Source organism: Lissotriton helveticus, chromosome 5_1, assembly GCF_964261635.1.
Source record: "Lissotriton helveticus chromosome 5_1, aLisHel1.1, whole genome shotgun sequence".
Lineage (NCBI taxonomy): Eukaryota > Metazoa > Chordata > Amphibia > Caudata > Salamandridae > Lissotriton > Lissotriton helveticus.
In genome coordinates this window covers 1,482,786,578-1,482,812,225 of record NC_136065.1, presented here as the reverse complement: position 1 = coordinate 1,482,812,225, position 25,648 = coordinate 1,482,786,578, and the positions used below count along the sequence as shown (strand labels likewise).

At 47.0% G+C, this 25,648-nt stretch overlaps 1 protein-coding gene across 1 annotated transcript in view; it reads right to left on the bottom strand.

The window, feature by feature from the left end:
- The window catches only part of WDR77 (WD repeat domain 77), a 128,290-nt gene that overhangs the window by 76,933 nt on the left and 25,709 nt on the right, over nucleotides 1-25,648 (bottom strand). The window contains exons 2-7 of the mRNA XM_078644482.1: nucleotides 20,994-21,179; nucleotides 13,257-13,398; nucleotides 13,109-13,158; nucleotides 12,674-12,744; nucleotides 8,620-8,674; nucleotides 8,220-8,291 (exon numbers count right to left, since the gene is read on the bottom strand). Coding sequence (XP_078500608.1) covers nucleotides 8,220-8,291; nucleotides 8,620-8,674; nucleotides 12,674-12,744; nucleotides 13,109-13,158; nucleotides 13,257-13,398; nucleotides 20,994-21,179 — 576 coding nt within the window. The remainder of the gene's footprint in view (nucleotides 1-8,219; nucleotides 8,292-8,619; nucleotides 8,675-12,673; nucleotides 12,745-13,108; nucleotides 13,159-13,256; nucleotides 13,399-20,993; nucleotides 21,180-25,648) is intronic.

Sequence of the window (25,648 nt, the reverse complement as noted above, 5' to 3'; positions counted from 1 at the left end):
GGTGGGATATAGGAGAAGGGGGAGGGAGCGGCACAGGAGGAGCGATGTTCGTCATAGGGGGTGGTTTGCTGTTGGGAGGGAGGGTGGGGTTCCTAGAAAGGGAGATGGGAGGACTGTGGTAGTAGGGCAAGAGGAGGGACATAGAGGGGAAAGGTGGGTATGTGGTCATCGAGAGTGAAGAAGGAGGAAATGGAGGGGCAGGAGTGTTCGGAAGAACGGTGAGGGACGGGTCGGCAGGGGGGAGCCATGATAATCAAAGGGAGAGAGGATGGGACTGGGGGGGTGAAGGGGCGGTTCTGGAATAGAGTGAGTGACGGTTCGGGTTGGTGGGTGGATTGAGTTTCGGGGGGACAGAGGATGGGTTTGGGTGAGGAGGAATAGGGTGGAGTAAGAGTAGGAGGGGAAGGGCAGTGAGAGTCAATTCAATTCAAAATCTTTATTCGGATTTGCAAAAAAATCCATGAAAGCACAGTTTAAAATACAATTCAACATATTTAAATGACAGTTGCACTAGATGCAATCAATGTTTATAAAGTGCATATTAGTACAATTACAAAATCACATATTTCCATTATCTAAAATGCAAAGGAGGTCAATAATCATGAGGAGTATATATAAATCAAGGGCATTCCTAATAATTACAAAACATAAAACTGTTGTACAACGGCTTGGGACAGTTAAAAGCCACTGAAACACTATTGCCATTACTTAAATGGGTTCCTCTACCCACTGGGTTGTTGACAATGCCCCGGGGACCAGGGGAAAGCATGCAAGACATATTCGGATAAAAATCATGTAGGTTCCAGGTGGAAATAAGTCCATCGCCATTTTGAGATATCCAAGTCTGTATATATGGCACAATGTATCTGCTCCTAAATCTTATCAAGATCAAATCACCCGAGATGTCTTTTTTAAGGGGTCCAAGCCAACCCACCCTCCGAACACTTATTATTCGGCCATCAAGATGGTAAGGCAGAGGTCCGTTTTTAGATAGCCAGAACTTAACCTTGTTCATAAGTTCATAGTGTCTCTCAGCTTTACCCTTTGTTAGTTCAGGGACTCCCGAGAGAACAATTACAAAAGGCGCTGCTTCTGGAGGTAAGTGTATATGAGTGGTGCGCACATGTTTAGATGGAATATGGTGTGCTGTTGTCAATTTCGGGCGGGCCTTGGGATTGATAGGCAGCGAAGAGGTGGGAGTTGGCAGTTGAGTAGGCACTTTATGAAGCACAGGAGTGATCAGATTAGGTAGATTTGAAAGAGCGGTTGTCGGTGGGCATTGAGTTGTTGCAACGTGGGTTGAGGATTTCAGGAGAGATTCAACGGAGTACTCCAACCCCGTCAGTTTCTCTCCCAACATAGTAATTTTGTCCATCAGGGGGTGTATTAAAGTTTTGATCAGATTCTCGATCATAGTCAGAAGAACCTGATGGGAGGATGGTGATAAGTCGTCCAGGTTAGCAGCAGGTGACGAAATTAAGGACGAATTAAGTAAAGATGGTATAAGACTTACAGAAGGTTTATCAGGTTTTTGTATTTTTGGAAGGCTCCCATTGTCTCTGTCCCCATCGATCTTCCTTTTGGCAGGTGTAACCCTGGGGGGTATTTTATGGATATCAGGAAAGGATTTCAGCTCCCTTGGATGTGGTGATAAGCTGCAGCATTTTAACGTGGGGGAAAGTGCTGCTGGAACGTACTTAACCTTACACAGGCAATTTAAATCATCCAGCCATGGAAAACTCGATGGAGAGTGTGAAAATATATCTTCCGGGATTTTGTCGGACTTTTCCCCTATTTTGGGCTTAAGCATAGTAAGAGAAGGTACAAGTCGAAAAATTACCTCTCAACAGATAAAGAGGGTGGCCCGTCCCCGTCCTCCTCGGTCCGATGAGGGCCGTAGAGGGCCCGCCCTTTGCCCGGGCTTAGCCCCGCGCTTTGACCCGCGCGCGTCCCGCGGGACCGAGACAGGTCCTCAAAGTATAGGACAAAGAGGCGGGGCCAGCTGGGGAAGAGTACCAGCTGTTGGCAATGTCAGGGAATGCTGGTACTCGCAGTCCCTGGCCGCCACACCCGCCGAAATTCCCACAACAAACTGGGGCAGCAAAGAGTCTCCTGATGGGCAGAACAATCCTCCGGTCCACCCGCTGGTCCCAGGCACGGAAACCGAGCCGCGAGTCGCACCCGCGGAGCGGGGGCGGCGAGAGGTATTTACAAGGCAGCATGTAGGAGGCGGGGCCGGCTGGGGAAGAGTACCAGCTGTTGGCAATGTCAGGGAATGCTGGTACTCGCAGTCCCTGGCCGCCGCACCCGCCGAAATTCCCACAACAAACTGGGGCAGCAAAGAGTCTCCTGATGGGCAGAACAATCCTCCGGTCCACCCGCTGGTCCCAGGCACGGAAACCTCGAGCCGCGAGTCGGCGAGAGGTATTTACAAGGCAGCAAGTAGGAGGCGGGGCCGGCTGGGGAAGAGTACCAGCTGTTGGCAATGTCAGGGAATGCTGGTACTCGCAATCCCTGGCCGCCGCACCCGCCGAAATTCCCACAACAAACTGGGGCAGCAAAGAGTCTCCTGATGGGCAGAACAATCCTCCGGTCCACCCGCTGGTCCCAGGCACGGAAACCTCGAGTCGCACCCGCGGAGCGGGGGCGGCGAGAGGTATTTACAAGGCAGCAAGTAGGAGGCGGGGCCGGCTGGGGAAGAGCACCAGCTGTTGGCAATGTCAGGGAATGCTGGTACTCGCAGTCCCTGGCCGCCGCACCCGCCGAAATTCCCACAACAAACTGGGGCAGCAAAGAGTCTCCTGATGGGCAGAACAATCCTCCGATCCACCCGCTGGTCCCAGGCACGGAAACCTCGAGCCGCGAGTCGCAGTGAGAGTCAGAAAGGGGGTGGGGGATAGCACTCGTGGCGTGGGGAATGAGGGGAGGGCAGGTCGTATGTGTGGGGGATTGGGAGCTTTGGGGAGTAGGGAGGAACAGGGGAAGAGGGGGGTCCATGGGAGAAGGTCGGGCCGGGGGGGTATGGGGGGGGGATCATCAATTGTGAGGCATTGATAGACGTGTACAAGGCCAGCAGTTGTAGGGCATTGTTGGTTGTGGACATATCTGCAGAGGAGAGTAAAGGATAAGGGAGAGGGGTTAAAGTGGAGGGCAAGGGTAGAGGGGGGGAATGTTGTTGGGGGAATTATGAGGTTGGATGGTCAGCAATTGTAAGGCATTGTTGACTGTGGGCACGTCAGCAGAGGGGAGTATAGGATGAGAGAGAGAGGGGTAAACGAGGAGGGCAAAGGATGTGAGGGGGGAAGGTTATTAGCAGAATTGGGAGGCTGGATGGGCGGCAATTGTAAGGTATTACTGGACATGGGTGCATCAGCGGAGGGGAGTAAAGGATGGGGGAGAGGGTTAAGGGGGAGGGCAAAGGGTGAGAGGGGCGAAGGTTATTAGCAGAGTTTTGAAGTTGGATGGTCAGTGATCTGAAGTGTAATTCAAAGGAGTTAAGGTGGGGAACGGCCGCTTGGATGAGGATTGTTAGACCTGACACCTTTGGCGTGGTTTTTCCCCCCATCTTTTTGCATCTGACTCATGTATTTTTGATGCTGTGCTGGATTTCGTTTTTGCTGGTTTAGATGTTTTGGACGCTCTGCCACTGCTGATCAGTGCCAGAGTGTAAGTGCTCCCTCTGTAAATTGTCATATTGATTGAATATACCTGATTGGCATATTTGTATCACCATGAAGTCCCTAGTAAAGTGCACTGTGTGTGCCAGGGCTGGTGATGACAGATGCTACTAGTGGGCCTGCAGCGCAGATTGCGCCACCCACATGAGTAGCCCTAAAATGGTGTCTCAGGCCTGCCAGCGCAGGGCCTGTGTGCAGTCAGTGGACTGCCCTGTCCCCCTGGCCAGTGTCTCCACTGGCTGGGCCTAACCCTTCCCTGTCTGTGCACATAAGTCACCCCTATGGAAGGCTCAGGGTACCTGCTCCATAGAATAGCATGGGGGAGGCTGGTCCCAATGGATCCCAGCCTATCTTCTCATAAGAACAAGATGGGACATAAGTGAAAGATATCCCTGAACTCAGAATTTAATAACACATCTTTTAGTGAAGGTTGTTTTTAAATCCTGTGTTTGAGAATAGCACTTTTTGAAAGTGGCTGTTCTCTTGTCTAAACCTTTCTGTGTGCCTGGGTCTGTTTGTGGAATGCCTGTCTGGTCTGAGGGTGACAGGGGCTGCAGAGCCCCCGGAGGGAGGGGGTCGGAGTCAGCCCGTGGATGAAAGGCCACATCTGCTGCCAGGGAGGCGGGAGGAGAAAGCGCCTGATAGTGCCGGGCTGTGCCTGCCTGACCACCATGCTGGCTCCCCCTCCTGCCGGCCAAACTGTCAACTCTGACCCTGATGCTGACAGGAGAAGGAAACCAGAAACACCCAGCGCTCCCGCAACCCCCAGAACTGGTTTAGACCGGGCTCAGGGCCCTCTTGCACAAGAGACTTCAAAGGACTTCGAAGACTTTTAGGGGTATAAGGGAAGGACCCCTGACTACAGAAGATTAGATTCTAAGATTCTACAATCAAGAAGGAACCTCTGCTGGAAGAAGGACTGCTGGAGAACTAAAGGAAGATTGCCTTACTGTGTGCTCTAAGGGCTGACCTGTTCTGCTGTTGCAACTGAAAGCTGAGGAGGAGAAAGGGACTTTTGCTGTGTGCTGTGACCCTACCTGCTGACAACTGCAAGACTTTGCTGTGTGCTGTGTCTGCAAACTTGAATCTCCAAGGGCCTGAGGAGAGCTGGCCCCCTGTCTGCAACCCAGGGACATAAAGGTTGCCCAAGGACTACAAGACTCTGCTGTGCCCCCTGAAGCTGCTGTGTGGCGACGAGATCGTGAAACCCTGTAGTTTGGCTGCTTAGCGCACTGGCTGCTCTCTAATTTGAGTGAGGGCGCCGCGCTGACCCAGCCTGCTGTGTGGCCAAGATCGACGTGTTCATCGACACGTGTGTGGTGCAGACCGGAGACTTGTGGGCCTCCCTAGCGCAAGAAGCGCTGAAAAACCAGTGTGGGCCGCGTCACCGTCGCAGCCCGGGGTCAGACACCCCCGTAGAAGTGCCCCGTATCTTGCCGGTGTTTACGCTGCGAAGATCGAGCCCGCCGCGCTCTGATTGGGTGAGAGAGCCGAGCCCCCTGACCAGAGCCGCGACGGGATTGGCTGTTGGAGAGTAGCGTCATCAGCGAGGCCGCGCTGCCATTGGTTGGCGGCCTCGCGTTCAGAGGGGCTCGTCACAGGAGCCGCGACGGGATTGGCTGCCTGGACTGAAGCTGTAGGAAGAGCCGAGGAATTGCCGTGATCACCGCCGGGACCGGGGAAGACTGACCTGACCTCGCCGAGGGATTCCAGAGCGTCCCGCACCCCTGGCCTTCCGTCTCCCACAAGGTGAGCAGCACCACCTCCCCCGCCGCTCGTTGGATTGTCGAGAGCGGGCGGGAGAGGAAATGGGACCGGCCGGGGCGGGGACGCGTGCGATCTGCACGGCACGGTGCGCCCGAGACACAAGAGACAGCGAGGTTGTACCTGGGGAAAGAAAGAGTCCCTGGGCCTCGCGAAGAAGCGCATTTGCAGCGCTTGAAGCCCCCAAGTAAGATTACACGTGGGCAGTGTTTTGAATGCTCGTTTTTTAGAGCACTTTTGCCTGAAATGAATCAGTACTGCTTATTTTGAACACTGATTTACAAGAGACTTGAGACTATCTTTTTATTAAGAACTTCCTATTTACAAGTGCAACCATTAAGATTAAGTGCAACATTTTTCTAAAGTAGTGATTATCGTGCAACTGCTTATTTACCTTGCTGAAACTAGATAAAGATATATATTTTTATAAAAATATACTTACCTGTGTGGTCTCAGTTTGTGGTGGATTGGGGATTATTGTTGTGTTAAGTGCAATTATTATACACATTGCCTTGGGGATAAGCCTGCCTGCTCGCGCCAAGCTACCTAGAGGGAGAGCGGAGGTTGTCTACTATGTGTATTCCTTCACCCTGACTAGAAGCAAGGGTCCCTACTTGGTCTAAGGTACTTACCTCTGCCAACTAGAGACCCCCAGATCTAACAAGGATGTTACCGGTTTTAAAAATGGAGATATTGATTTCCCCAGGAAAGGTAGAAGAGGGAGAAGTGGATAGTTTATGGCCATGGGGGATTTTGAGGGACTTCGTGACTGGGAGAGATTGTAGGAAAGTGCTTTTCCATTTAGAGGGGCGTTTGGAATAGAAAATGTAGTTGGTAATGATAGGGGCGGTCAGGCTGTAATAGTTGTCCACGATGAGAGTTTCAGGGTTAAGGACGAGAAGGTTGTGTTTGAATTTTTTTCTTGCGTATTTTGAGAGATTGGGGGGGTAGAGAATGGACCAGGAGTTCGGGCCATGTTGGGATAGCTGAAGAGGAGGCATAGTAGGGGATAGTGGTAGGTTATGAACAAAGGTGCATGTAAGAGGACATCGGGTGATAAAGGCCTATCGGGATCATGACAAGTAAATAACAAAGCTGGTCATATAAATAAACACATTGAGGGGCGAAATTCAGGCAAAGACCACTAGGTGGCGCTCAAGGCTAGCAGATCTGAAAGGAATAAGACGATAGCTGGTTATATAAAATAAGCATTGAGGGGCGAAGTTCAGAATAGGACCACTAGGTGGCGCTCAAGGCTAGCAGGTCTAAATAGGTCTGTATAGGGTCATTGTGGTTCAGGAGGAAAAAGATAAGCGGTCAGGACGTTTGTTGTTGTTGGCTGAGCGTCCATCGTAAGGGGTTAGGAAGTAAAGATCATGGATTCCACGCCATTTTGTCTCTCATGAGGGACGTGGTATAGAAATGTCCCCATCGGTCAATGTCGCTATTCAACTTTATCAGATCACATCAGCCCAACTGGGATCCCAAAGTTAGACTCAAACATCGGTGATGGACAGGGCAAAATAGACCAGTGGGGGGGGTCGAGCGCTGTCCCCCAGCAACGGTAGCTCCGCAATCATTAACACTGTGCCCTAGCCAGGAAGACCCATGGGCAGCGCGGCTGGTCGGGCCGAATGTCGCTCCTCACCAGGATGCAAGGCAGCCAAAACATGAGAAGCGGAGCGCGTCGCTCCTCTGCAGCCGGCGCGAAGGCATCAGGGGCACCACTCGAAGTGCACAGAATACAAGGCAACCATCCGCCACATGAACCTCAGCCACAGACCCCCCAGAAGAAGATCACACCCACATCAAACGGGGCCGTGGCACATGCAGCCGTCCACGCAGGCAGGGTCCCCAGCGGGGCCCCCCACACTCGAGTCCGGAGGGAAGCACCCGGGACCAGTCAGCCGGCACGAGCAGGGCGGAGGGGACCAGAGAAGTTCGGAGTTCACTCCTCGCCTCGAGGAGACCCACAGCCGATCAGTGCAGCGGCCGGATCTCTGCAGGGGCGCCGCGAGGAAACACGTCAGGCAGCCAAAAGGCTGAAGGCGGGCTCAGCACAGGGCCGATCTCCTCCAGAGGGCCCGGGCTCCACCAGGATCGCAGGCTGCGCAGCAACCAAGCACAACTAAACTTAAAGAGCTAGATCGATCCAGTTTGACATCTTAGTTCTGTTTGCTGCAACAGTAACCCTTACCATTAATACTTCTACATTTTTAGTTGCCAAAACCAGTATACACAAACTCTAAAGGAGAGCAAAAGGAGACAAAACGTGCCTATGGCAGCACCTCATTCATTTGTGTCAGCTACTTAGATATTGGTATTTGTTATATCAGCGGTTTTAGCAAACTACAGTAGAAAAACCCATTGTACCAATGCCCAACACAAACTCAAAAACAACCTTAATAGGTTTACAATGTAAATGTCAGCTTAGTTATGTAATGTAGAATACAAAAGAAATGGACACCAAGAAACAATACAAGCATGCTACCACCTTTTCTTTACCTTTCAAGATTAAATTGACAACACAATTGTCACACTTTGTAAACAACTAGTGCCTTTAACAGGGGTGGCCATTGTTGGTCCTTAAAGGCTGGCTGCAAGCCACCTTTTCAGGATATTCATTTAAAATATATATAAATACCATGGACCTAAATGGAACTTATTTATAAAGTTAGTGATTTTCAAAAGAATGTTGTATGGCTTTGGGCCTCTTAAACCGACCATTGAACCCTTAGTCAGGTTGCCAAAAGAACACTTCCTAATAACATTACTCACCAAACACAAAGGTATTGCTCTTTTCTGGATGCCAAGTGACTGAAGTGGGAAAGCTGGTCGAACAACTCGTGTCTGTGGGAGGAATACAAATATTCAATAAAATGTGGACACAACTCATGACAATTTCAATCATATGCAATGGAACTGAATAGGCCTATAAAATAATATGGAACGCATGCACTAGCTGACTTTGTGTATAAGAATAGGAAGTATAAAGCCAGATTGCTTATATCCCCACAGTTATAGCTCTGCTCCTGCTGGACTCTAAACAACTCTCACTGTTGAATAAAAATATTGCCGGAGTGCGGAAAAACCTTATGCCATTAAAACAACCTATGCAGAAAAAGATTGTTTCAGGGCAAAACATTTGCTATTTTTGTGGCACCACTGCCCGACTCACCGATCCGAAAAGCAGGTTTAGTGTTCCTTGTGTCCCACAGCAGAACTCTGCCATCCTGTATGTATGAAAGATTTAGTTCAGTTAACATTATGAACAATAAAAGAAAATAAAAAGACTGCTTTACTTCAACAAAGATAGTGGATCATGGATTTGCCACTGGGTGACTTTATCGCACAATGACAAAATCTGCCAGCACTTTCTACTTATTTGCCCTAATTATACAGAGTTGAGGGAGAAAACCATCATGCCCAGCGTATGGCACACAGGAATGATTGATGCGGTCATTTGTACAGCAACACTTATTTATACACAACATTCATTTCGACACTATATGGCAGCCTGACGACATCACAGATTTGCTAAAGTGTATAGAATGCACGCTCATTAAACAAAGCGAACCTTAAGAGTTTACTGTCAGAGGATCTTTGGTCCCCTGAGCAAGTGAAGAGGGCAGTGAAGAAACTGGGGTTTTGGAAGGACATATGAAGATTCTTGTAAATGCATATAGGAACTGGCCCCACAAGTGGTGCATCTATTCAGAGGCAGCTGGGCTTTTCTTCCACTTACATTTCTGCTGTATGTTCCCCTTTCCTTGCCTTGACTTTTGCCATTTCCCTGCTCTCGTTTTGCCCTAACACCCATTCCATTCTAGTGATCACCACTAAAACATGTAAACAAGGGACATCTTTTTAATATTCATTTTAATTCACGTTATATACACATTTCTTTTTTACCTCCCTTAGAAAAAACTGGCTGGCTGAAAGTTTAGAATAATTCTAATCAAATCCCCCTATGATGAAAATTAAAGATACATGATGCACAATATAGTCCATGCAGGATCTTTAGGCCCAGATTATCCATCCAAAATGTATACAACATTAAACACAGAGCCTACGTGGCATTAAGGACGCATATCTCAACCCCTTCACAATATATTTTCTTAAACAGTAACTTGAAAACAGAAATGCTTTCACAAGTAATAAACCAAAAAATAAATAAATAAAAACACATAAATAAATACATAGGACTTTCATACTTGGCAAATGGCAATGCATGGTTAGCTGCAAGCACTGCTATACTAAGGATTAGAAGGATTATAGGGAATGCATAAAGTATCCTGGGAGATAAAGTAATTTTTCAAGTGTCAACATTGGGGAGTAGACTTAGTCAAAGTAGCGCTCAAAAACCAAACGTGTGCACAAGAGTTTTTAGAAATAAAATTTTAGTGAATATGTACAAAGCTGATTAACATTCAGAGATGTTGATTCACTATCGGAGATCAGAGCAGAAACAATAAAATGGCTGTCACTCTTCCAATTTTCACATGCCCCCATGTGCCATGCCATACAACTCAGGGAGATCAACGGCCCTGCCTTTGTGTAAACGAAATCAATTTCACATGAATCTCACAAAACATTGTTTGCAAAGCTCTTTTTGTCAAAGTAGTGGATGTCAGTACCCAAAGTGATGCAGTGGGTGTACGCTTTCCAACTTAAAGTCTTAGGGTGCTTGTGTTGGGAGGAGGCAGGGACAGTGTAACTTCTCAGAAGTACTTTAAAAAAAAAGCTCTATCAGGTCAATACAAAAGAAAATTATGGAAAATGGCAAAAGCAGTTTCCTGCATTTGATGAACACACCACAAGTGTTTGAAAATTCAAGACTTCAGTTATTTACAGCAAGGCCTTGGTAACCCAGCATCAAGGTCTCAAAGCAGATATCATGAGCATATTCACAAGAAAGTTCTGTTCTACGTGCAATGTCAATAATGATTTTAGAATACATTCTTATTAAAACCATTACGAAATACAAAGTTACGGCATTCAAAAGACCAAATATTTCAAAAGATATCGGAAGCCGTTGATAATTTTTCATCCTGGATAGACTCTTCCATTAGATCACTACCAGAGTGTAAAGGGAAAAATAACCGTAGGGCCTCCCCCACATCCCCTTGGTATACTGAACAATTAAAGATTTTAAAATTAGGATGCAAGGCGCGAGAGCGAGTATGGAGAAGAAATTACTGTCCCATAGCAAAATCGGAACTCCGAGCAGCTCAACATAATTACTATGCGGCGATTAAGACGGCCAAGGGGGAATTCTACGCGGCTAGAATTCTTAAAGCTAAGAACAATAGTCGAGACATTTTCTCCATCGTTCAGAGCTTCACAGCCCCGGTGGCAGAGAAGATGTCAGCCCCGATCTCTACAGATTGGTGCGAACAACTATCCACCTTTTTTATCGATAAAATACAAAAAATTCAAGATAGTCTCAAACCCTCTGACAAACCCTCTGACCAGCCACCCCCTATGCAAGCCGAACAACCTCTACTTAACCGACTACCTTCATCCTCACTATGCCAAGTAATAGAGGCTAAAGCCGAGATGTCTAAATTTACTTATGTTGAAGTGATGGATGTGATGACCATACTAAAAGCTCTGAAGTCGGGGTCTCCAGCAGATCCATGCCCTGCGAGGGTTCTAAGTGGAGTGGCCGAAGTAATTACCCCTATGGTTACTGCTCTGGTCAATGAGTCACTAGCTTTAGGAATGGTGCCCGCCCAGTGGAAACAAGCCAAACTCCTCCCTCTGATTAAAAAACCCACTGCTGATCCACTGATTACATCAAACTATCGGCCCATATCCCTTCTCCCAGCCCTTGCCAAAGTATGCGAGAAGGCCGTATTTCGGCAGCTGGAGAGGTTCGTGGAATCCTCAGGGGCACTCCATCCGGCCCAATCGGGGTTCCGTACCTCTTTTAGCCCCGAGACTGCACTTGTGGAGATGGCAGAGGCCATCAGGGAATGCCTGGACGGAGGCGGCAGAGCGGCTCTAACTTTATTGGACCTCTCTGCCGCATTCGATACGGTGCCTCACCTCCAGCTTTTGTCTAGGCTTGAGGATATTGGCATCTCGGGCATGGTCCTTGGGTGGATTAGGTCTTTCCTGTCTGACCGGTCCCAACAAATCTGGTTACCTCCCTTTTATTCTTCTAACCGCAGAGTTGAGACTGGAGTACCACAGGGGTCGACCTTGAGCCCCCTTTTATTTAATGTCTATTTAACACCTTTGATTCTGTTGGCAGAGAACTTGGGTGCAAAGATAATGGCTTACGCTGACGACACCCAACTTCTCTTTACCTGGAATAAGGAGAATATCAGCACTTCAGGAGCTCGCCAATGCCTATCCTCTGTATTTGCTTGGCTAGCAAGAGCCTGCCTCAAGTGCAATGAGGACAAATCAGAAATCTTGCTCTACGGCCAACTTCCAACTGACTTTAAGGAGTCCATTTGGCCCAGTGGATTACCTTGCCCTAAGGGAGAGGGTGGGATAGCTAAGAACCTTGGAGTCTGGTTTGGTGCCGATCTGTGTTTCCGTGACCAGATTACTAGACTGGCCGGGACTTGCTTTGGAACTCTGACCACCCTTTGAAGATTCTTTCCCCTTCTCCCCCAAGCGGCCAAAGAAACAGTAGCCAGAGCATTGGTGCTCTCCCGCCTGGACTACTCGAATGCCCTTTACATCGGGGCACCTGACTTTCTGTTAGAAAGCTACAAGTAGTCCAGAATGCGACGGTGAGACTCCTCTATAACATCCAGAGGAGACTCAGCGTTCGTAAGCAATTGAGGGAGCTTCACTGGCTTCCAGTGGCCCAAAGAGTGCGTTTTAAAGCTCTAGTACTCGTTTATAAAGCCCTGCATGGACCATGTCCACCCTACCTTGCAAAAAGATTTGCTTTTTATCTACCGACCCGTCAGCTACGATCTGCCTCCCGAAAGCAGGTAGTCGTTCCCAGATTTAAGAGAGTTCGCCTGGGGGGGCAATTTCTGACGGTTAGGGGAGCTCAGATGTGGAACGCCCTTCCTGATACTCTAAGACATTCTCCCAACCTGATCAATTTAAAAAAATTGTTAAAAACTCACCTTTTTACACATCATGAATAGCTGTTCCCCGATTACTCTGATTCAGTTTCCTCTCCGAGCCAGGATAGTCCCGACTAACAGAGCGCGTTATAAATCAACATATAACATAACATAACAAGTGTTTTCTTTATTTACCTGACTGCAGGACAAGAAGACAGTCTCTTTATCAGGGCATCCTGCAATACACGTTACTTGGTTGGAATGCGCTGTGAAAACAGAGTAAAGTAAGGTTAAAATCAGCAATTGTAAGATTATTATTAGTACTAGGAATTGGACCCACTTACAAATTTTAAAAGTAGGAGTAGTCCAAGTTTTTGAACACTTACTCTAAAGTTGACAAATTACACATAAACAAAGGTTTCACAGATTTTAAACCCCCTACAAAGACCACAAAGACCTTGCATACCATTTATGAGAGATTCTTGCTTTGGTATACTGCATCAAGAAAACTCAATACGGTGGGGGAGTCAGTACTTTTGGGGTACAGGAATAACAATACTCTTAAACGAGAAATAAAAGCAGTAACCGGTGTTATAGCACAGATTCCAGCATTCTTAAGCAGAAACTCACCTCTGTAGGAATTTATCACAGTCTGCTGAGCAAGATCCCAAACCTTAACACTGTGAGGAAACAGAAAAGCAAACAAACAGTTTACATCTATTCATGGCAAACAGAGGCATACAGAACCATGCAAACTTATTTTAAATAGGAAGCACACCTGGAGTCTTTACTGCCACTCACTGCCTGTGCGCCAGTGCCAAGCACACTCACTGTGGTGACAGTGTCATCATGCTCATATCTACAGAATTTATTCACTATCAGGGTCTCATCCTCATCTAGCTCCCACAGCTCTACAGCACCTGTAAGACAAATTAAACAAGGATTGAACATTACAATCTGATAGCACTTATACTGAGCTAATCAATAGATCCTTGCATCTTCATTAAGTCACAAGACTGAAGTTCTGAACTCACCTAGTGGTAATTGTACAATGTCAAAGGTGGACAACTCCACCTACTACACTAGTGACTCAAGACACATGAATATGCAGCTAACGATAACGATTTTTCTCTATATTGAAGTGTTGAGAAAAGACCAAATATATACAACAGGAAATAGAACTTCTGTTCTTGAACATTAGTTGGCAAACGTCTTTTATTATAAATCTTATTCTATAAACTAAGATTCCATTTTGGGGATAGGAATAACAGATGTAGGGAGACATTGATTTTATTAACATTTCATGTTCTGCTCAGCTTTTGCCTGCAAGACCTCAGAAAAATCTGAACTCCTGTGCTGATCAACATTGGATTTTTTCTACCAGGTCAATGTGTTTGCAGCTATGATGGACCAGTCCTTAAACAGTTTCCAATGCACCTAACAAACATTGGAACATTGCTGCATCATCATGGGAGAAAACACTCTGCAACATTCCCCCTTTAATCAATCATCACCAATACATTAACATGTCAAGTTCTTCTAGCTAAAATCATAATCAGTAAAGGGTAGAAAATCCTGCAAAAGCCACAGAGTTGAGAGTAGTGTTCCTATTAACCAGCACTGCAGCCAATGCACTCAGAGGAAAACAAAAATAAATATGATCATGTCTTTTAAAATCACTTTACTGCATCAAGTTGCATTTGGTGCGTGGCACGCAGAAAGTACATGGCAAACTTGTTGCTTACTATGGACCAGTAAGAAATCTCTCCTATAGTGGAATGCCACCACTCTTGCCAAAAGAACAAAGTGAAGATTCCTTGAAATCAGAGGAACCATGAAGGCCCGTTTCATGACTTGGTCAAACATATTTGACTTTTATAATGAAAGTGGCTCCCTCTCAACTTGAGAAACACTTTCTCAGCTTTAACACCCATGCTATCAAATACTAAACATTGTGCCTATGCTCTTCGTAGTGCTAGTGCCACAGTCACTTTAGAATCTTTCAGCATCACCTGGTGCTGTAAACAAATATGTATTAAGAATACAAATATGAGCACGTTTTTCAAACAGGCTGCTATGGAAAAGAAACATTGCTTACAGTTTAATCACCACATAATTCACTGGCAGACATGCAAATAGTTAGAGCAATACAAACTCGACTCATTGTTCTAAACTGAATCTTAGAACGTCAATTTAAACGCACTGCCAGCTAAAATGGGCCTTTAGTGTGTCACAGGTGGACTCAAGAAAATTCGGCAATCAAACGTATTTCGTTTGATGCATGCCAGCGTTTTAAAACATGCATTCGCAAAGCCAATAGATGCTTTTTATAACTAAAATTGCCTCGAGCCACCAATGAGTTTAAGCACTCAATGTCATCACATAAGCATTCTGTCACACATCCGTATACTAAAACATCCACCCATTGACTAATTTCTGCATTTACCCACTTACTGATCCGCAGTAAAACAAACACACCATTAAATTAAAAGAATAAAAGTATAAAATATATATGCTGCCACCTAGAATTGGCAGGCATTTACCAGCAGTACAAAAATAAAACTGATATACCAGAGGGCAGCCATCTTGGAATGGAATTGCACATAGTGTACTGTTTCTAAACTTCCAACTTAGCTACAACTTTTAGAAGCAATATTTTGGCCATGTACAAATATCCTTCCTAATTGCCCGCTCAGTAAAAATCGCACCAGGTGGCTGTCTCTGAATGCTAAAGTGTATAGAGGGAATCATTGTTGCACTGATTCAAGGTAGCCAACATAATGCTTTTAATGGGCATCTTAGAACGGTAAACAATGATACACTATGGACAATACCATTCAGAGATGGTCGTCCAGTTTAAAAATGGGATGCTGCTCACTGTAGAAGAAATAAGTAGCAAGCAAATGGTGCAGAGAGACTGCGAGAAGCTGCAGGGTGCCAAAAAAATAAAAGGTGCAATAAAGAACTAAAGGATTGGCCACCACCCCAGACATTGACATGCACTCGTTTTCAGACAGATGTGCAAACAGGATCAGGCAAAATCCTATATGTTGTCAAGGGGAGAAGCAGAATATGAATGACAATTCAGACAGAAGAGGGTTCTCCCAAAGACCCTTCGTGAATGAAAACGTATGTATAGAGATCTGGCAAACTAAACCTTCCAGGCATTCCCAAAACGGTCTAGCAAGGATTATCGGGTGCAAATCTTCACCCACAGGGTAACTCAAATAATGTAACCAATACCCAAATCCTTGTCTCCTACACTAACTAGTGAGATTCAATTTAACAAGGCATTAACAGTATATAAGCCACAGTTAAATGCATATTGGTTTGAACATATGCTTAGCACAATAAATGAGTTAAGCCTACTGCCATGACTTTAATCAATCAAGCAATCATGACACTTATAAAGCGCACTACATACCCGTGAGAGTCTCAAGGCGCATGGGGGTGCTGCTAGTGATCGAAGAGGCAGGTCTTGAGGAGTCTTCTGAATGCCAGAAGGTCTTGGGTCTGCCGTAGGCTGGTGGGGAGGGTGTTCCAAGTCTTGGCGGCGAAGTGGGAGAAGGATCTGCCGCCGGCGGTCGTTCTTCGGATTTGGGGGACTGTGGCGAGGGAGAGGCTGGCGGAGTGGAGCAGTCAGGTGGGGCTGTAGAAGTTGAGTCGTCCGTTGAGGTATACTGGGCCGGTCTTGTGGAGAGCTTTGTGTGCGTGGATGAGGAGTTTGAAGGTTATCCTCTTGTTGACCGGAAGTCATTGCAGGTCGCTCAGGTGGGGTGTGACGTGGCTGCGGCGGGGGATGTCGAGGATCAGACGTGCCGACACGTTCTGAATGCGTTGCAATCGTCTCAGGAGCTTGGCCGACGTTCCTGCGTAGAGGGTGTTTCTTCTCATCGCCGTGGGGATCCACTTGAAGATCCTGCAGAGCATTCGGAGGGTGTTGAAGTAGGATGAGAAGACGGCGTTGACCTGCTTAGTCATGGAGAGGGTGGAGTTGAGGATGACCCCCTAGGTTGCGTGCGTGGTCGGTGGGTGTCGGGGCTGTTCCTAGTGTTGTCGGCCACCAGCAGTCGTCCCAGGCTGAAGGGGTGGAGCAGAGTATGAGGACCTCAGTCTTGTCAGAGTTCAGCTTCGGTTGGATGTTCCTCATCCATTCGGCGACGGCCTTCATGGAGATTGGTTTTGGCGGTGTGAGGGAGATGATCAGCTGGGTGTCGTCGGCGTAGGAGATGATGTTGAGGTCGTGCTGTCAGGCGACGTGGGCGAGGTGTGCCATGTAGATGTTGAACAGCGTCGGGCTGAGGGAAGAGCCCTGGGTACGCCGCAGATGATTTTGGTGGCAGTGGAGCAGAGGGGGGGGGGGGCGGCGGACGCTCCGAGTTCTGCCAGAGAGGAAGGATGTGGTCCAGTCCAGGGCCTTCTCTTGGATCTCGGCATGTTCGTAGTGTGCGGTGGCAGACCGTGTCGAAGGTGGCTGACAGGTCCACGAGGATGAGGGCAGCTGTTTCTCCGTTGTCAAGCAGGGTACTGATGTCATCGGTGGCGGCGATGAGGGCGGTTTCGGTGCTGTGGTACCCGGACTGGGACGGATCCAGGGTGCTGTTCTCCTCGAGGAAGCTGGTCAGTTGTTTGTTGACGATTTTCTCAGTGACCTTCGCCAGGAACAGGAGCAGGGAGATGGGTCGGAAGTTCTTGAGGTCCGCCTTGGGTTTCTTGAGTAGGGCGTTCATCTTGGTGTGCTTCCAGCTTTCCGGGAAGGTTGCTGTCTCTAAGGAGATGTTCCGGAGATGGGGTGAGATGGCTGTGCTGGCTTTGTTGAAGATGTGGTGAGGGCATGGGTCCAAAGGTGATCGGAGTGGATGGTGTTCATGATCTCGCTGGTGTCCTCGTCATTGATGCTGGTCCAGGAGAGCAGGCGGTTGGTGCAGGTGGTGGGCGTGGGGGCGGTGGTTGTCGGGCGGTAGTGGCGTTGAAGATGTCGTGGATGTCAGCGATCTTGCGGTGGAAGAAGGGGGCCAGCCAATCGCACAGGTCTTGCGAGAGTGGGATGTTGTTGGTGTTGGAGCTGGGGTTGGAGAGTTCCTTCACAATGTTGAAGAGCTCTTTGCTGTTGTGTGCGTTGTTATCCAGGCGGTCTTTAAATGAGGCCCAATTGGCGGCTCTGATGAGTTGATGGTGTCTGCGGGTGGCATTCTTGTGGGCTGCGTAGCTGTCCGGTGTTCGTTCGTGGAGCCAGTTCTTCTCCAGTTTCCGGCATGTTCGTTTGGAGGCCTTCGGTGAACCAGGTGGCTTTATTGTTGGTGTGGCTGTTGGAGGGGGTCTTGAGCGGGGCGAGGGTGTTGGCGCAGTCGTTGATCCATTGTCTGAGATTGCAGGTGTCGGGTCGGTGGGTGTTCTCTGAGCGAGGGTGTTGGTTAGCTTGTCTTCTGTGACCTTGCTCCAGCAGCATCGAGGCATCTGTCGGGTGCGTGGTGGGCCTCCCAAAGGCGAAGTGAATGCAGTGGTGGTCGGTCCAGTGGGGTTCGGTGGTGTGGGTGAAGGAGACGTGGGTCGAGCGTGTGGCCGGCGGCGTGGGTTGGTATTGTCACAAACTGTCTGAGTCCGAGGTTGTCGATCAGGGTGGTGGAGTTGGTGTCATTGTTGTTCTCGAGGTGGAAGTTCAGGTCCCAGATGAGGATGTAGTCCCTGGAGGCGAGAGCGTGTGTGCTGACGAAGTCGGCGATGGAGTTGCTGAACTGTGGTCGGGGTCCGTGGGGTCTGTAGACGGGGGTTCCTCGGAGGGTGGTGTTTGGGTCGGTGCGGATCTGGAAGTGCATGTGTTTGGCGGTGCTGAGGGTGTCGTCGGTGTTGGTCGACACTCTGATGGTGTTCCTGTAGACTGTGGCGATACCTTCTACTATGCAGTTGGGGCAGTTCCTGTGGGTGATCTTGTAGCCTTCCGGGATGGCAATGGCGATGTCGGAAGCTGAGGGGGGGTTCAGCCAGGTCTCCGCCAGGAAGGCGACTTCTGGGTAGGTACAGTCGAGAGGGTCCCAGAATTTGATGGCGTCTTTGTGGACGGAGCGGGTGTTGAGAAGAATGCATCTGAGGTGGTTGGTTTCTTTGGTTGGTGGTTTGGTGGGTCTGATGCTGGTGAAGCTGCAGTTCCGGCAGGTGAAGGGTCCTTGGGTGCGCTTCGGGGTGGCCTGGCAGCAGGTGTGTTCTCGTCCAGGGTTGAGTGTGTGGAGGGTGCTGGTGTCGTATCGGAGTCAGGCGTTGTGGCGTTTGCGGGGGCCAGGGGTTCTGGTGCTGGGGGCGGTCCAGGCGTGGACGGGCGCAGATGGGCTTGCATTAGGTGTGCCTGCCGCGCAGCGGCTGCCATAAGAAGGGGAGGTGGGAGGGAGGAGCAGCTGGAAGGAGGGGGGGGGGACGATGAATGGGCGAGCGGGGGTGAGGGGGACGCATCGGCGGGGAAAGTTGCAGAGAATGGCAAAGTGGGGATAAACGGGTCAGAAGCAGATGAGTACACTACAATAAGATGGTCACAGAGCAAAAATGGTGCACAAAGCAAAATACAATGCAGATGCAAGCTTGGAGCGACGAGAGGGTGGACGGGGGGGGCAGGGCAGAAGGCGGGGAGAGTGGCAGACAATAGCACGCGGGAAGGGCGGTAACAGAAGCGGATAAATACAGGCACAGAATACAAAAAAGACTGTCACAGAGCAAAAGGGGCACAATACAAATAAAATACAGAAGCGAGTCTAGGGCAGTCTATAGCAGGAAAGCAAACCTACGGCCTACCACTGGCCACCAGGGATGAGGCGCAGGTGGTAGCCTGCGGGTGGAGGCGGTCCTCGATTTCCCTCAGCAGCAGCGGCAGCTGGGCAGACACGGGCAGAGACCCGGGCCCAGTGAGGTAGGGCTATGCAGTGTGTGGGCGACCTCACTGCAGACCGGGTCAAGGGTTGTGGGGGCCAGGGGCTGGTCCAGGCGCAGACGGACGCAGGCGAGCTTGCCTTAGGCGCGTCCACTGTGCGACTATGCAGCGGTCGTCATGATGAGGGGGAGGGGCGAGGAGCTGGGGAGCGGGCGGTTGGGGAGGGGTCAGTGGCAGCGGGAAAATGGAGGGGAGATGAGAGGGGACACCAGCCCACAGCAAGGGTTGAAGGGAAACAGAAAACAGAGCCAAAATTAGCCAAAGACCACTGAAAATACACTGGAAAGAACACCAATATTAAATCTCAATCTCAATCACAATCACCATGCGCCTGATGGATGGCTGGACAGGGGCAGTCTTGAAACCTGTCGAGGAGAGGAGCTGGCTTCGAGGCGAAGCAGAGCACCGCAGAGCTGCCGGGGAGGGTGCGTGCCTCAGACCGAGGTCAGAGGAATCACACGCGCTCACCCTCAGCAGTCGCCATGATGTAGGAGAGGGGGAGGGACGGGGAGGCAGGAAAATGGAGGGGAGACACCAGCCCATAGCAAGGACTGAAGGGAAACAGAAAACGGAGCGAAATCAGCCAAGGAACACTACAAATACACTGTCAAGAACACCAATATTAAATCTCAATCACAATCACCATGCGCCGGATGGATGGCTGGACCTCCCTGCAGACAGGGTCAAGGGTCGTGAGGGCCAGGGGGTCTGATCCAGGCACTGACGAACGCAGGCGGGTTTGCATTAGGCGCGTCCACTGCGCGCCCATGCAGCGGTCGTCGTGATGTAGGGGAGGGACGAGGAGCTGGGAGGCGGGAGCGGGCGGTTGTGGAGGGGTCAGTGGCAGCAGGAAAATGGAGGGGAGATGAGAGAGGACACCAGCCTACAGCAAGGACTGAAGGGAAACAGAAAACAGAGTGAAAATCAGCCAAAGAACACTACAAATACACTGGAAAGAACACCAATATTAAATCTCAATCACAATCACCATGCGCCTGATGGATGGCTGGACCGGGGCAGTCTTGAACCCTGCCGAGGAGAGGAGCTGGCTTCGAGGCAGAGCACCGCAGAGCTGCCGGGGAGGGTGCGTGCCTCAGACCAAGGTCAGAACCAATTCATTAACTAAGCCCATCAGTATTAAAATGATTGGTCATAAAATGAACTCTGGTATGTTCAGAGTCAGATATAAATCAATCACAAACAGAGCTCTGTTGAAACCAAAACCCTGACATAAAAGCCCTAACATAATCTGAGAGGGTTATCAGGGTTTTGATTTAAGGAGAATGCCATCCTAATTTGTCGCCTTACCGCTTGCCACTAAAAGGGCCATGGGGACTTTAACATAGGCCAATTACTTTCTGTAAAAGCATCCAGTGCTTCAGAGAAGAAGATATTTTAGAAGACTTCACAACCCTTGGAGGACACCCCTTTGGAAAAGACTAGATGGTTCATTTTGGGGCCAGGATAGTTGTATCAATCTGTACAGCAAGCCATACAGGTAAAATTGCCAGAAATGATTAACTACTAGAAAGCAATAACAGGAGTACTAAATGCAATGGCGCTCTAGAAGATAACATTTTTTAAGTATGGTTTACATACCTGAATCAGAGGCGACGAGAATGCCTTTCTCAGAAACCCAAGTGATGTCTGCCACCCCAGCTTCAGTTTGAACCCCAGCAGTGCAGAAGCCTTCATTTGGAGCCTGGGCTGGGTCCTTAAATATCCAAATGGAACCGCCCCAGCAACGGCCATTCAGACCAGAGGCACTCAGAAGCAATGTCCCATCTACAAGAAAAAGGTGTAGGTGTAATTAGTCTTTATAAAAACTATCCCTCATTTACACACACAAGCCAAATTCAAGGGCAATACCCTGCAGTGTTAATTACCTTACCCTATTGCGGAAAACATGGTGAGTAGCTTGATGAACTTAGATGGCTTAGCATTTTGACCACTTGCATTTTGTCAATAGTAAATCTTGCCAAAATTATAGTACTAAGGTAAACCCATATTCCCGTAAAGCTCCAGAAAGTGTAAAACATTCGTTAGGTAACCCAAGTGTGACAATATTCCTGCACTGCTGCTTTTCTGATGCCTCTAAATGAGGCCTCATAAATCATGATTGAACACACACAGTGCAAGTCTCAGCAAGGAGTGCAACATGGATCACACGTTCCAGACATTGAAATATTACAACAAACTGCATGAATAAACGAGGAAGATCTGCTGGCATGGGCCTCTATGTTTCTAGATATACAGGGAGACCAGGTGCCTGCATCCCAGGAAGCCCAGGATGGGAAAGCCTCCCTAAGCAGAGAATAATTGTGCAAAGCTGCCCATGACATAAATAGGGTTTAACACGTAGATATACCTCTGAACTGTGTACATGATCATATAATTTAATGTAGACTGACCAAGAACGGGAAGGTGTGGGAGAGGGGGTGGAGGGAAAGTTAAGTACAGAGATATGTAGTATATGTTACATTTAAAACGAGCATGTGGGAACCAAAGCTGTATGTAAATGGTAAATGCTGTAAACGACGCTCACAGATACAGATGTAATGCGGTTACCAAAAAAGCAAAAACTTTATGAAACAAAATGTGCATGAATAAACTTTGTAATGTGTGAAGAAGTGACTTAATGAGCTGTTTATGTAAAGGTGGCCATTTTGGCTGAGTGGTACTGGGCTGAATGTCCTTTATCATTTGCTACCATGATATTAAGAAAACAGAAGCCTGGGGATAATATTAAGACATCCATTTTCTTTCGCAATTTCTCCATATTGAAAGCAAAACATACTGATCATACTAAAATGATGACTGAGGAGAAAATGTGTAAGCATTCACTTAAAACATGACGGGAGACCTATTAAAAGGTTAGCATGTGGGAATATTTCATGGCGAATCGGTCCTTCTAGGAGTTACAGTAGATTTCCTTGTATCCGGGTCTTAATTCCATAGCATGTACTGCAGAAATACTTGTGTATGTATCAGAATGTACTACTGAATTTTATATCTGAATTGCGGTCTTTTTTTTTTTTTTACACCATCATACACACCACTAAAATACTGGTATGTCTGCTAAGTTACATGCATTTCTAATGCACCAAAACCATTTTATTTTGTGTTGTATGACTGCACATTTGCTGTACTGTGTAAGAAGCATGCCCTAGTGCTGAACATTGGTACCACAAAGCAATCATTTTAAAAAGTAGTGGAGTCAGCGCCTGTCTCCGGTAAGTATAAAGGTCTTCTCACGTTCTTTCTTATGAGAAGATTTTGGTACCAGCTCATTAGTTAGCATCCGTTAGACGAGTTCCTCAGTCGTGTGCTTCAGTTTCTATTCACTTGCACTGAGAAAAAACGGTATCAAAATAATCAGCTAATATATGGCTTTAGCATTATATGCTCCCACTGATTAAAGGCAGAAGGCCTGATCCATTGAAATTATAACTGACTTTCCTTATTTTGCCTGCATATTGGCTATTTTGCTTTAAACACACGGTTGACTTTATAGGTTATCCAAAGTGTTTGATTTTTCTTTTACAGGAGGTTGCAGGTGCAGAGTAGTTCTCGTGCATTTCAATCACTTCAGTGAAACAGAGTAAAGTGAAATTCCTTGGTAGAACTTCCATACATCAGTGTGTGCTAGGTAGACAGAAAAACAGTAGAACAAGAAAATATTAAGTGAAAAAGACTTATTATCCATGTTCCTTTTCTTTTGTTGCTGTTCACGGATAAATCTGTGTCACTGTCACCATGCAATTACAATATGACTTAGTAATCAATTTTTCCATCACGTTGTCAATAAACTCATTGTGGGCTTTTGAAAAACATACAAAAAGTTCAAAAACATATCCAACAACTTCCCAATTCTTTTAAAATAAAAATTACAGCCAACGGGTGGTGACAAAGCCAGCGTACATTTTGTAGTCCAGTGTAGTCTTGTCATCTTTATGCTGGAGTACAAGTAGCTCACTCTGTGGTAAGGTGAAATGGAGCCAATCCTGCTGAAGTAGTATGCACTTCAAAATTTGCATCCGCTTTTAAATGTGCAAGTTACCCTAGCTTAACTTTTCAACAGAGCAAAACATCTGCATTTGTAAATGTACCACACTTAAAGAGCTTAACGAAGCAGAAGACTGTGGCTTCACAGGATGAGGAGCGTAATATGGGGATATCTCTGAGAGGTGTGCGCTTCAAAGAATTGCTGCAAGTCTAGTCATGCAATAATGTTATCTAAGAAAAGCATAAAGAGGAAGTGTAAAATGGAAGGGTGGGTTCCCTTCATCCCCCTTCACCCCCCAAATCAATGTCCCTAGTCTCCCTGTGTTGTTCACTAATCCTGGTTAATAGGTATTCAAATCATTATATACATTCACAGCTTTACCCTCGTGGTTTGCAAAGGAGAGTGGCAGGGGAATGGTATTATTAAGAAAAAAAACATTTTTTTCTTACTTTTTTCAATAAAGAAATACCAAAACAACCCCAAATCTCAATGCAAAGTTATATCAGTCATATTTGCCAATATACATTTTCAATGTGGCATCAATTTTCCCTCAAAATAACAAAGTTAAGGAACAAAATTACTGGCACGATGTTCTTCAGAAATGTAGCTGCAAGATCCTGCAATAATAAGCACAGCCAAAAATGTTGTTTTGACTAGTTTATTAAACATGTTATTGCGGTTTGTAATAGCATAGATTGCTCTCGGAGTAAATGACTGATGACTAAATGATGTGTTAGCATTCTTGCAGCTCTATGTGTATGCTGTACTTAACTTTTTCCAATAAACCAATTAAGTTATAGCCTTCACCACTGGCTTGCCCCATCTGGCGCACAGTCATAAAATCACATCTAAGTATATGGTGTACTGTACACTAAAGTAGGATGCCTTGGCTTAGAATGAAACACTTCTAGACGTAATGATAGGTGAAATATACAAGAGACACATGAAGATAATAGACGGGGGAATCTATGCTCATTAGACCTTACAATGCAACAGAATTATTTTTAGGGAGGATTGCCACTCAATTTTACTTTATAACAACGGTCTTCCCGCGACCCAACAATAGAGTAAAATAATCACAATAATCAAGTCAAAAGATACCCTCTAATAATGAACGCCGAAACAATGTGGTCCAGTACACAAACAGCAACGCTAATATACAGATTTCAGACAATTGCCACCGTGTTTCATACTGTGTTCAAAATCGTACAGTTTATGTGGCTGGAGTTTAGTGGTGCAATGTCCAGAGTTGTGCACTCATTTACAAGTCTTTACTTTTTCTGAGTATCAGGCACAGGGCCACACTATAGTGGGTACACCAGGAATAGCATAGGTTTCCCCACTTTAAAACCGTGATTGATTCTGGTTAGTCTAAATAAATTCCTGGTAAAAGCAAAACTGAAAAAAAAATTGAAACTTCTTTCAGTTTCCACTATACTAATTCCTCTTTGAAACTATGCAACATGACACGTTGAATCCGATGTGCTTCATACCAGACCCAATCCGCAACACGTGCATTTGACTTTACTTCTGTTCTGCTTTAGTATACTTACTTGTACTTCTCTCTACTTTTTGATCTAAGTTGCTATACATAAATCATGAAATTTCTTTACTGCACTTTTGTACTGACTTGATTATTGTAAAGTGCTCTGGCGCGGAGCTGAGAAGCGTTATATAAGAAACCACAAATAAATACCAACAGCATTAAATGACTAAGATAGCCTTGTTATAATAAAAAGAAGATACTTAAGCCTGCCTCAAAGGCATTTTACTTTACTTTCTTATTACAGGTGCAATCTAACATCAGAATGCCCCTGAAATAAGAAAATGTCAGCACTACTCCGTTCTAATGACTTATTAAAAGTGAAAAAATAATGTCAGAGAGACACTTTCGGTGTGCAATGATAGGAAAAGACTTCCCTTTTCCAAGTCACTTTATGTAATCTCACCCACAGAAGGAGAGACCGGTCACCATGCAGAAATGGCTACCCAAGTGCAGGTGGGCAGCTCTGCCTTGTACTGTTTCAGGGAGCTACATGCTGCCGTGTAGAGGCCTTCAGCCACAAAGGCACCCTCCAGCCAATAAGTCCTGTTTGTTTAAATCTTCCTTATCTTGTCAACGCTCACTGATGGCCTCCTGCTACCGTACCATACCTAGCAGATAGTCACAGGTATGATGGCATTACTTAATCACTAAATAAAAACTGAGTCAAAATAAACAGTTGTACAGAATTTCTAGTGTGAACTT